Genomic DNA, 12,886 nt, shown 5'->3' with positions numbered 1-12,886 from the left:
TGACTGGACCAAGAAACACTGTGACTGGACCGAGAAACACTGTAACTGGACTGAGAATCGCTGTGACTGGACCAAGAAACACTGTGACTGGACCGAGAAACACTGTAACTGGACTGAGAATCGCTGTGACTGGACTGAGTGGCACTGCCATTGTATGGCGAAACAGGTCTGGAAATCACACTTCTAGCACATAAACAAACGCGAACAAAGCAGATTCTGACAATATATAAAAAACTAGTCAGTCTGCAAATTGAATCGCTTTCTTTCAACATCACTTAAGTATTTGTGACTTGAGTATTATACTGTGTTCCATTTTAATTTGCATCCTTTACAAACTAGCCAGTCGTAATCTTGTTGAATGAAATGTTTTGCTTTATTTTGTTAATGCACTTTATATACATTTTTTTTAACTAAAAGAACCTAGTTCAAACTCTCATCTTATTTGAATTGCATGGGAAAGATCATACGTAACAGTATCTGATTTTTACTCTGAGCACATTTTAAATTAGCTACTTTTAACTTTTACTTGAGTTGATTTTTACACCAGTAGTTGACTTAGAGTACAGTAACAGTACTTCTACTGGAGGATATTTCAGTACTCTTTCCACCTGCGACTGTACTCCAACATTGTATCACTGACCTCCCACGATCCCTCCAAAGTTGAGCCAAACTTTCTGATGGTTATCCAGTCGACCAGCTCAGAAGACGCTGGAGCGTGCCCAACCTCTTACCTAACCCAGTGGTCTTGTACTGGCTCCAGAGACGGGCTTTTGGACCACAGATGTGAGCTTGGCTAACACTCCAGTGGTATGGTAGCCAACTTGTAGTCACCACCGTTATCTTGTTTGGTAACGCTGGCCTGTCGGGCCACAGACATCAGAAAGAATGTCCTGTACTAAATGTCAGCATCAAGATTTACTGTAGACCCAAATAATAAATAAGCACTAATTGTGTAAAAAACACCTTATTTAGGGAGAGGGAAACAAATTAACAGCTCGGAAAAGCCTGTGCAACTAAACATGATCAGGCAGATTTTTAAGCCCCTTTTCTCATTTGAAGTCAACACATGTCTAAGTGTGTATATTTTTAAATGTTATTAATATAGGTATATAGGCAATACAGGCATGTTGTCTTTCCATTTTCACATTCAAACATCCCTGCAGTGTTCCAGGGATCTCTAATTTTCTGTCCATTTGCTCCTTTTTTCCCTTCTTTACGCTGTGCTGCCTGACACATCATGTACTGTACACCACCCATGGGGATTAACGCTGGCAGTCCTTGAAGGCTCAGTGTAATTTAACATGATCAACTGTGCGCGCGTGTGTACAGTGGAGTGACAGATTTTACTGGCAAATTTCATCATTTTAGTGATGTAACACTTGCACACACCAATCCCTCTATGAAATTATGGCACAAGAAGAGAATAAAAGATGGAAGACAATCAACTCCCTTTATGATCATAAAAACACACTCCTAAACCCTCAAACATCTTAAATAACACTGGACAACAACACTACTGCTGGAGGAAATCACTCAATCCCTCTAGGGTTTGACTGATATGGGTCGATACTGATACTGATTTAAAAAGTCGATTTGAACAATCCTGGTGTGCGCTGGATTACTTTGATCTTGACTGATATTTTTGTATTGAAGCTGTCTTTAACATATGTCTTTAAATTTGACGATTTGATTGAATAAAAAGCCAACATCAGCCCCATATATCGGTTTAACCCGAACTCCTTCCCTCCATCCATTTGGAAAACAACATATTCACCCTGTTCAGTGTAATGATTAATGGTGGGAGGGTCGTATTTGTATGTATCTGTGTGCACACGTGACTAAATCACAGCATCAAGTGGTGTTACTGGGAATGAAGGAGGGATCCCAGTTGCACATGGGGCAATTTATCAATTTTTTCCTCCATCCATCATTACCAACGGCCCTCAAGTGGGATGTGACTCTCCTGCCTATCCGAGTCCTAAAGCCTTACGCTCCACAGTATCTTCCTTTACTTCCTATAGATGGTGAAATATTTTTTGTTTTGCTCAGCCATCCAAATTCTTTCAATGAGCGCCTTGATTTAGGTGACTTGTGTTTACTTTGATCAGCACTGGATTACGTAACATATGAAACCCCACTTTTTTTTTTCATCTAATACCTAGAGAGGCTTAACAGTTCTTCAAAGCATCTTGCAAAGAGCACAAAATCCTAACAAAAGCAGCAGAGTGCTGCAGGGTGTTGCCGCATATTCACCGACTTCACCACTGAGACCAAGCGACACATGTTGAGTGACAATAGGCTCCATGCTAACACTTTAGCATACACTACGTTGAGTGATAGTAGGCTCCATGCTAACACTTTAGCATACACTACGTTGAGTGATAGTAGGCTCCATGCTAACACCACCTTGACTTCCTATGGAAACAGGGAAAGCAGTCCCTGCTAGTTTAAAACAGTACCGTATTTTTCTAGCATATTTCATGTAAATGTTGTGTCAAAGTGTCGGCGTAGATATGCTGTAGGTCTTTGCGGTGCACCTGTCCAAAAATGTAACTACGCGTAGGGCGACGCACGACCACAAGAACTGTGATTAGCCCGCTTCGTATTTCCTCCTACGTGTATCCGGTTAACGTCCGCCGATAGTGAAGACAACATGGAGCAGATCGAAGAGAGACGAGCTGAGGAGGTTCGCAAATATGTTCATTTGTACGACACCTCATCTCAGAATTATAAAGATAACCAGATGTCACTGAATTCGTGGTGAGAAATATCCCAGAACATGAGCTTCAGAGAATGTAAACACTACTACTTCTGCTGTTATTACCTCCGTGTCAACAAAGCACCACACTGCCATCTAGTGTTTCGGTGGTCTACGCGCAGAATCACCAATGCAGAACTATAAATGCTCACACCGCCGTAGACACCTACAGCATAGCTATGGCGGCACTTCGACACAGAAGTATAACTTGGCTTTTAGGATTACTTACCATTTAGTTTTACTGCTCATTTTCTCACTTTTAAGATGTTTTTTTCTGTTTTTAATTGCATTTAATTGCATGGATTTAATTGCAGTTAATTGGAGCACTGGAGCCAATGATCTACTGGGGACACTTGGATGACTTTGGGGTCCATGTTCTCATCATTTAAAGGCTAAATTGACCAACAGGACAATCTACCAAAAGCTTGATGTATTCCTTTAATCCTAATTAGGAGCAACACAAACGTTAGGGCTAATTGGCACTGAATGAGAAACTATGGGAAAGAGGAAACATACAGTACAGAGTGTTTGCTACAGAAGAACAAAAATGCACACACACACACACACACTCTGTCTGTCTGTCTGTCTCTCTCTCTCTCTCTTCAAAGAATCCACTCAATGCCCACGTGTGGACTACTACCATCATTGTGTGTGTAATTGCACACACATACCACTGTATTACTCTGTGCACTAATATAATCTTTCTCTCTCACGCTCTCTCACAAGCACAGTCTAAACACACACACACACACACACACACCACCACCACCACACACACACACATTCTCCTCGCCCAGATTTATTCTCTTCTTCTATTTGGCAGCCATGGCAACGACCATTTGCATCAGAACTTTAATCACTAAATCTGCACAGTGGGTTGTTATCAGATTATGGGATTATCCAATCCACATTGAGAAATCAAACAGAGGCCTGGGCCCACTCTCTCTCTCACACACACACGCACACACACACATACACACCACTCTTGTTGATAAAAGTTCTAACCCTTTTGTGTGGGCATATGGGCAATCGCTCTGAACTGTTTCCAATTACAAGGCTGCCCTCTATAGCCGAGGAAGAGAAGGTGCGAGTACAACAAGCATCAAGACACATTCTAATTCCGTGGTTGTCAAGCTGCGGTCCGAGGACCCCCAGGGGTCTTTGACGAGGTTCCAGGGGGTCCCCAGCAAAATGAGGAATAGTTTAATATCACTGTAATTTAATTCACTATAAATTAATTTTGGGTTTCACCTACAACTGTTGGTGGACAAAAAGTTTGTTTCCAGCCCTGGAGGTGAGGGTTCAAGACATGTCACTTATTTAAGTTTTCAAAACTCAAGGTGAGTAATTTTCCTCCCAGATGAAGTTTGAAAGACTGAAAAGTTTAATAACGAAAATCGAAAAACGCCCCGGGCTCGATAGATACGAGTTGAAAAGAGACAACATGCATTAGAGATTGTTTCTGCTCTATTTAATATCCTGTGAGTACCTGGACATTTTGTTTTTAACCTGTCACATAAGAGGATCAGAGAGAGGGTAAAGGGGGATCTAGCAGGGCAGTGGGAGCAATGTGATGATCAGAGAAACATTGCTTGAAATCCAAAGACTCAACACAGTTGTTCAGACAAATTCTCACAAGATGGCCGTAAACTGCAAAATAACCAGATTTAATCTTAAAGGACAAAGTCCACCCCCAAATCCTCCTCCACTGTTATATATCAATTTGTAATGTGTAATGCATTCCAGGAGTTAATTTGTGATGACATGTTGTAATTTACTTTCTTGTTGTATCCACTTTCCCTCAACCTGCCTCGTCTTCTGGGAGAGAACAATAATGATAGTGATAGTGATAGCGATAGTAACAACAAGAGAGTGAGCGTTTCCAACTTGTTGCGTTCAATCAAAACTATATGGGCATTTACATAGCTTACTTATCCTACTCAAAATACAGCCTGTCTTGTGGCTGCATTGCATTCTGGTCTATTGAGGCTACTGTTGGTATAGAAATTGGTCTCTCTTCCTCTTCTATGATGGATTTCTCCCTGTATGATTGTTGAACGTCTCTTGGTGCAAAATGCCGGCTCTAGAAAGAAGCCCTCGCTCTTTGATTCTGAGGGACTGACACCAAAATCTGACGTTTAACGCTGATGTTTTAGATCGCTGAAAATGTTCTGCTATCAGACTACCCTAGAAATATCTTTACGTGACATCACAATCATCTACGTTTGGCCAGTTATCCACAGAAATAACAAAAACACACTGCAAACAACAAAATGAACCCAGAAATGTAAGGTACATCACCAATCATTGTTTTTTAACAGTGTTAACGTGGGTGGATTCCTTTAAGGAGCTGCTAACCCACCTAACAACAAAATGGGCCCAAAAATGCAAGGTACATAACACCACCAACTATTGTTTTGGTTTTTTTTGCGGGTGGATTTTGCTTTTAATAAGGCTCTTTAACACAGATGGGGTGGAAGTACAATCTGCCTCCTGCACAAATTCCAAACTACAACATCTTAGAGGAAAAAATGCAGAGGGTGAAACGCATGAGTGAAGGCCTTGTTAATTACTTAATTAGCCTTCAGTTGAATGAAAGGCGCTGGGCTCTTCTCAGCTAATTACAACTGCCATGGGCACACATCAACAGTCTATTTACATCTTCTCACTTCCAATGAAGAAACAGTGCGGGACAGCCAGTCAAACACCGTTGACGCTCCTAAATGGACACAAAGGTCCAGTCAGCTAAGTGAGGAAGTGTCAATAGGTTGAAAGGGAGAGAGAGAAAAAATCAGCAACAAGCGGACTTCCCTGGGGGCAAACCTAGTCAGCGTTTCGCTTCTGGATCTAGATCGCTGGTGGAGGGAAAATCAAAACCAATGAAGTCATTCCCGGCAAATCGATAGCCACCAACGGGGATAGGGACAAGAGTGGTCGATGAGGGGTGAATTGGAATCCCATTACCTCCAATTGATTTTGCCTGACAAGGAAAAATGGAGCTGATTCTCACAATGTCTGTTAGAGTATGCAAAGAGAACTGAGGATGGAGCAGGAGCTGATGATGCATGGGGTTTAGACAGATAGAGGAATGGGGCCAGGCCGATGTTCAGTAATCATCGTAAAACATTTCCAGCAAAATGAAAAAGAATCCAATGTGGATTTGATCCAGACTTGGGCGTGAATGTGTTTGTAATAATTTGAAATACGTGAGGCGTGTTTGATATAGCTTGTCGGACACAATTAACGCGGTGGAACAAGTGCACACTTGGCAATGTAGGGAGAGCAAAATTAAGCTTTCACCCTCAAAACGGAGCGTTCAGATGCTGCACAGTCAGCCCCCAGAGTGTTTCAACTTTTTCCAAGTAGCAACTACAAATAATGAACAAACTTGTTTGGTTAAGAATAACTAATTCTGGCTCGGGTTGTAAATGATGAATTGATGATCCATTAATTGCCGTTAAGCATTTGATCACTCATGCTTAAGCTAAACGATTGTCGTCTTGTCTTGAACTGCATCAGCAGGAGTTTTTAGTGAAATCTTTATTTAAATTCAACACAATTAACTAGCAAATATGTTCATTTGTACTACACCTCATTCCTCATGCTTAAGTGTTAGCATGGAGCTCCAGAGCCAACAATCCACCAGGGACACATGGATGATTTTGGTGTGTACGTTCTCATCACTTAATGGGTAAGCTGGCCAAGGGGACAATCTACCAAACACACAAAAATTCATGACCTCAAATCCCCACATTCCTCCAAAAACAGTGGCCTGGACTTCATCAGATCCCTGAATCAGATCTCTTCACGTAACCTCTTCACCTCAATGTCATGTCCTCTCAACAAGCAGTCCAAATCAGGGACAGGAACCAAAATGCCCTCCCAGCTAATCCATTCCAATCACAGCTGTAAATTCCCCTCCCAGCAGAGGTCAAATAAATATTGATGCTATAAATAACCGATAGATACTAGATACATAAATAAATGCCTGGGGGAAAAATGCAACGGTCCAGATGCTGTATGACAAGCTACTTTGAGTGCTAATTTATGAGGCTGTTACTATGCTGCGTATATCCTGACACTTGACATTTATGTAACCAAGGTACAGTATTTGACGATAAACCTTTACTGTTGTATTGGACTATGTGCAGACTGGTTCACTTCAATAGACCAGAAAGAAGAAAGAAGTGTGTGCTCTTTGATGGGAAGGACTGACACCAAAACCGTTTACTGTTGATGTTTTAGATAGATGAAACATTTTCTGCTATCAAACTCCAGCTGCACTGGAAATACCTCAACATGACGTCACATTGTCTACATTTGGCCAGTGGTGTATTTTTCTCCAATGAGAAAAATACACCTCAAACAAAAAATGGACCCAGAAATGTAAGGTACATCATCAAAAGCCTACCAGTGTTAAACTGTTTTAGGGTGCATTTTTCCTTTAACTTCAAGACAACTGAAATAACAGCTTCCTGAGGCACACCATGACCAAGGATCACATCAATATGCATTGGCCATGCATGAAGAAAAAGATTGAAAATGACATTCCGGATACAAACAAAAGACTCACTGAGAAACTGAGAAACAAAAGAGCCACTTTACCTTTTAGATTTTTTATAATACTGTTCAATATTTTTTTACTGTGCTAGTGAATCTTGAAGTGAAAATGATACTACTAGGATAATACAAAAATAGTAATAAAAATGTTCAGAAATAAAGAGTCAAAGGTGTGACAAAGTCAGTCTTAAGTCTTGAGGCACAAGCCTCAAGTCAAGTCCCAAGTCTAAATGTAGAACAGCAAGTCAAGTCAGAAAAAATCAAGAGTCCAGTATTAATTTAATATCTTAAAGAAAACTAAATATCAAGGACTTTTCAATGCAATATGGTTTTAATAGGATAAAAACTTGGTAAGAGCATCATGAGTTTGATTTCTATCAGTTTCAGCTTCAATACATTCATTCATTCCATACAAATTCAGAAAAAAAGTCACCAAAGTGCAAGTCAAAGTCATGTCCCAAGTCACCAGAACCCAAGTCAGTGTGCAGTAATGAGCCCGTATCAACAGGACAAGAATAAAAGACATATGTAAATTGTAACCATGCATCCCAGTGAAACAGATGAAGGACGCTAAGGCCAGGTGACGTAATGAGAGCATGTTGTTTTCCTCTGGAGCAGCAGAGCTAAAGTGATGTTTGCCACCACCAGACAGGCCTGAATCCACAGAACAGGAGTCAAGTAAATAACCTGTCACACCGCATCCAGTCACACCTGCCGTCCCCCCTGTCGCAGCTTTTGGTGAGTTTCACAATAGAAAATCTTCAAGTTCAAGGACACCAAGTCGGACAAACACAGTGGAGCATGGAGGGTTTGACCGATATTTTATATAGAAGCTACCAATAGTTGATATTCAGTATCTTTGAGTATTTCCACGCCAAAAAAATGTCTCTGAAGCCTCTGAAACAGCATTTAGACTATCATGGAATACGAAAAATTCGTCATTGAAAGCCAGACTAATGTAATTCTTTTAGGTGGGTTAGCAGCTCCTTAAAGGAAAAATCCACCCCAAAACACTGTTAAAACAGCTATTGGTGATGTACATTGCATTCTTGGGTCCATTTTGTTGTTTGGTGCTGTATTTTTCTTGATCCCAGGGATAAATGGCCAAATGTAGATGATGCGACGTGATGCTGAAATATTTCCAGCAGCTAAAATACAGTTTGATAGAGAAATTTTTTCATCAGTGGTAAACATCAGGTTTTGGTGTCAGTCCCTCAGAATCAAAGAGCGAAGGCTTCTTTCTAGAGCCGCCATTTTGCACCAAGAGATGTTCAACAATCATACAGGGAGAAATCCATCATAGAAGAGGAGAGAGACCAATTTCTCCACTGACAGGAGCCTCAATAGACCAGAATGCAATGCAGCCAAGACATGCTGTGTTTTGCATGCTCTTGCTCTTACTATGCTATGGCTATGGATAGCTGTGATCAGGGAGGAACCTCCATCGTATCAGAGGTGGACGACACTAAAAGAATGTCTGAATTTTAATAGAAGGCCAATATCGGCCCCCATATATCAGTCTAACCCTAGAATCAAGTGCCCAAAGCAAATGACCAAAATATGAAATCGAGGCGGAAGAGACAGAGATAGAAAAAGAAAAGGAAGTGAACAGTGTTTGCCCTCAGCAATTCACCATCTGTCTGTCTGTCTGATTTCTGTTGGCAGCAGCAACACGGCTCATAGTTCAGATATCATTGAGGCGGAAACTGTACAAGTGTTTCAGGATGTAGAATGAGTGAAACCTAAGGAGCAATTAAGGACAATTAAAATAGAATTTACATGCTTCATGCTATTTATGTATGTAGAATAATTACTATTTTGGTCATAGTTTCACTGTTATCTCTCTACCTACAATACAGATAGTCATGGAATTGTAAAGGACAAAATCATATCTAACAATAAAAATATTCTCAGATTTGGGTCCGAGAGACAATCCGTGGCCCTAATGTATACTAAATTATGGGTCCTTGATATGAAAAAGGTTGACAATCACTGCTCTATAGTGACGCTATGCGTCATTGAGTCATTATGGTTCCATATAGAACCACTACCTCGACCAAAGAACCCTTGAAGAACCCTTTTTTTCTTGGGTGCACAAAACTGAAAAAGGCCTTTCGCATTTCTTGAATATCTTAACTGATCTGAAACTGCAGGACAGCCATTAAATTTTTACTGACAAAAATCTAAATCAGCAGTGAAATCAGCCAGATTACTTGGGAAATTTGCATTCTTAATTCTGTAGAAGGACATAAACACCTCCCTTGAAGCCCAAAATTAAATTTTGTGTTTGCACTGGAAATAGCGCATATCTGGGTTCAAGTTGAATTTGATTTTACGTGTTTACAAGCAGAAGATTATAACATATTTGAGCATTCAGGATCTTGTTTTGGCATGTAAATGTATTGAGAGAGAAATGGTAGGCTGGTGTCTATGGCTTTATAGTGGCATCAGTTACTGCTAAGTCACGTCTCAGGGCTTCATGTGTGTCCAGCACATTTTCACCATCGTCATCATGCAGCCGCACAGTGACACAGTCCTGTCAAACTCATAGTTTTGTCCCAACCAGGGAGACAGTGGAGGGTAAGCTCACCTAAAGTCAGTTTGATTACCTTTCTATTTGCGGTATAGAATGCACCGCTTTTTCCGGTTGACATTTCTGGGATTAGAATATGTCATTGTATCTTGAAGATAGGATTCCCATACGACGATTACTGACTGGAGGTCAGAGTTTACCCACCTTTTTATTTACTGGGGCACAAACCGAAATAACTGCTTTCTGGTACTATACAGAACCATTTTTTACGAGTGTATAATGTTACAAAAATTGCCAAGTCCCAACCAGACATTGAACTTTTTTTTCCTTGAGCTACCTCAAAGTCACGTAAAAGTCATGCTGAAGTTTACATTGTGTTTATATTACGTCATGTTTCTACAACTCTAGCAGTCCCAAGCAGTGACCCGTGGATTGGCAGCAACCCAGAGAAACTGAACCCTCTCCTGTTACCGGACATCAATTTTCATTTTGGGGTAGCGGTGTCTCAGCTCTCCTGAACCAAAGCAAGAAGCACAGGCGCCTGAAAATTACGCAGCAACTTTTCACACCTATCAGAAAACCAATCTGTCCCTGTATGGCACCTACCTGGTCTTAATGGTGGGGTTCATCCTGAGAGGAAAGAGTCCCAGGTCTACAGGCTTGCTGTCAGGATTAAACTCTAGGGCTCCTGACACGTAAATCATAAAGTAGTCCCAGAGCTCGGGCAACTTCTGGGAGGAGAGAAACATGGAGGACACCTTAGGGTGGTGCTGCTGCGGGAGAGACAGTCAGTGGTTCCTCCTGGGGGAAAGATGGGTGTCGTCCAGAGAGGGGGGCACCCAACAGTGTTTGATCGCCTCCCCTCAGCTTCCCTTTAAGCACTCCCAGCTGACCCAGCCCCAACTGTCCACTCAGCACCTACATTTGGCTGACCGACTCCTCCCCACCCACCCCCGGACAGGGCACAAGCGCAAAATGAACGCCCTCTCTCCCTTCTGCTGCCTCACCAAACTGCCCTATTTTCCCAAGGGGATCATTGAAGTTTGATCTTTTGTTTTTATTTTATTTTATTTTTTTTAAGTGGGCGGGGGTAATTAGTGGTTACTGCTTTTTATTGAATCTATATTTCTTTTTATATTTTTTTCTTTCATTTTCATATTTCCCTTTCCTATTTTCTTCACTCTTTATTGTATCATTTGCTAATTTCTGTCTTTTTTTTTTTTTTTTAAATACCAATACATATATCCTATAGGCTATATAATATAGGATATATTTAATATATATACACAATATAATGCTAATATAGGCTATCCTTGAAAAAGGTTTTATCTTATTTGATCTCATTTAAAACTGCCTGCACACATTTGCTACAGTTGTTAGTGCATAGGATTAATTAGCTTGATTTGCAAGGGTTTTAGCCTGAGGTTATTGGAAATAGGTGAAAACGAATATGAATTGACCTTTCCTCTGATCCTAAAATATTTTAATGTAAGTGTGATAAGTGTGACAATCCTGTGTGATTTGATAGCAACCATTAAAGAAAATAAATCCCAGAGTGGGCCAAGAAATCTAGACCACATCCTAACACCAACTAGACTAGCAGGCTGGTGTTCCTCTACACAACCAGCCCAAAAATCCACTGAAGTTACTCACATTTCCAGAGACGCGCCAAGCACGTAACTGTCAACATGGATGTCAGTCGAACTGTCGTGCCATGGTAACCCGCCAGCATCACAATCCTCTTGTGTGGTGACAACACCGAACTTCGTTCAAAAACCTGGCAATTTGTAAACTTTGTCGGCAAATGTACACACCTCGTAAAGCAACAGTTAAGATATTTTACGAATCATGACGGACCACTGGTAAATTCGGCACACACACCCGACCCACCAAGCAGCACTTTATTTCAATAAAATATTAACTTTTAGAATTGGTTCTCACTGTTCGCTACCGCCCTCCACGGTGTATTTTAGAGGACGCAGGTTATGGGAAGAACAGGTAAACCAATTTTAAAGGTTGGAATTTTATCAAAATAACAGCTGTTTGATGGATTATATGTGTGCCGAATTTATCAGTGGAAGCTATTGATTAATGAAAGGTCTTAAGACCTGTTCTACCGAGAATGTACGTTAGCTAATTAACAAGGCAACATTAAACTACCGGATTTTTTTAATGGAGTTTGGCATGACCTTCTCTCCGTAAAAGAGCGAACGCCACGAACTTGTTCACCTCTCACGTACCAGTATATGAGCGACAGTCCATCGAAACGCTCAAGCTCTCTCCCCCGCTGTTTCAACAGAGACATAGTATCCAAACGAATGGGGTACGGTCCGGTTCTTCAGCCCCCACAGTGTCGGTTGCGAAGTTTCAGAGTACCAAACAGTCCCGGTCCTAGAAACGCATCACTCTGCCCGCTCTTCAACTGGCCTCGCGCTGCGCTGAGCCGCGTGCCTTCGCTGACTGTGAGAATGTGTCAGCACTCATTCCCCTTCAAATCAATGGGACAGACACTGCTAACGGTAACGGGGGCTCAGTCGGCCCGTTTCTAATCTGACCGACACGTGGATTTTTACTGCTGACTGACCCTAACCTTGTTTTTTTGTTTGTTTTTTTAATTCAATCTTTCTTCAGCCGTAGCACACAATAATCCCCACTTTCATTCTTATAGATACCCGGGTCCGTATGCTGGGGAGGCAGCGTCTCTTGGACTCCTAGACAGGAGTAATGCTGCGTTCAAGACCCGAGGGAAAACCGTCGGATCAAATTTCACGGGTAAAAGTACCGATATTCGGACTCATTTGAATCAGTAAATACGCCATTGATTGAAGTTTTCTGTAGACTCCAGTTGCTCCTGATCAACTCTTTTCACACTTAGCATACACTCACTTAGTGAGTCACTCACTAAGCAAATGTATTAATTCGGTGAGTGAATACATTTGCCTAGTGAGTGAACATTTGAATTAATATTTTTATACAGCAAACCAAACCAAAATCCAACAAGTTGTTGTGTCCTGGTCCTGCCATGGCATTTAACA

At 41.2% G+C, this 12,886-nt stretch overlaps 1 protein-coding gene across 1 annotated transcript in view; it reads right to left on the bottom strand.

Annotated features, from left to right (window-relative positions):
* Window positions 1–12,266, bottom strand: part of LOC139919975 (syntaxin-binding protein 4) — a 71,053-nt gene extending 58,787 nt beyond the window's left edge. Inside the window, exon 1 of the mRNA XM_071909866.2 lies at window positions 12,092–12,266. Coding sequence (XP_071765967.2) covers window positions 12,092–12,156 — 65 coding nt within the window. The 5' untranslated portion in view covers window positions 12,157–12,266. The remainder of the gene's footprint in view (window positions 1–12,091) is intronic.
* Window positions 12,267–12,886: the final 620 nt, after the last annotated feature.

Source organism: Centroberyx gerrardi, chromosome 7 (genome assembly GCF_048128805.1).
Source record: "Centroberyx gerrardi isolate f3 chromosome 7, fCenGer3.hap1.cur.20231027, whole genome shotgun sequence".
Lineage (NCBI taxonomy): Eukaryota > Metazoa > Chordata > Actinopteri > Beryciformes > Berycidae > Centroberyx > Centroberyx gerrardi.
This window is presented reverse-complemented; position numbering and strand designations above follow the sequence as displayed.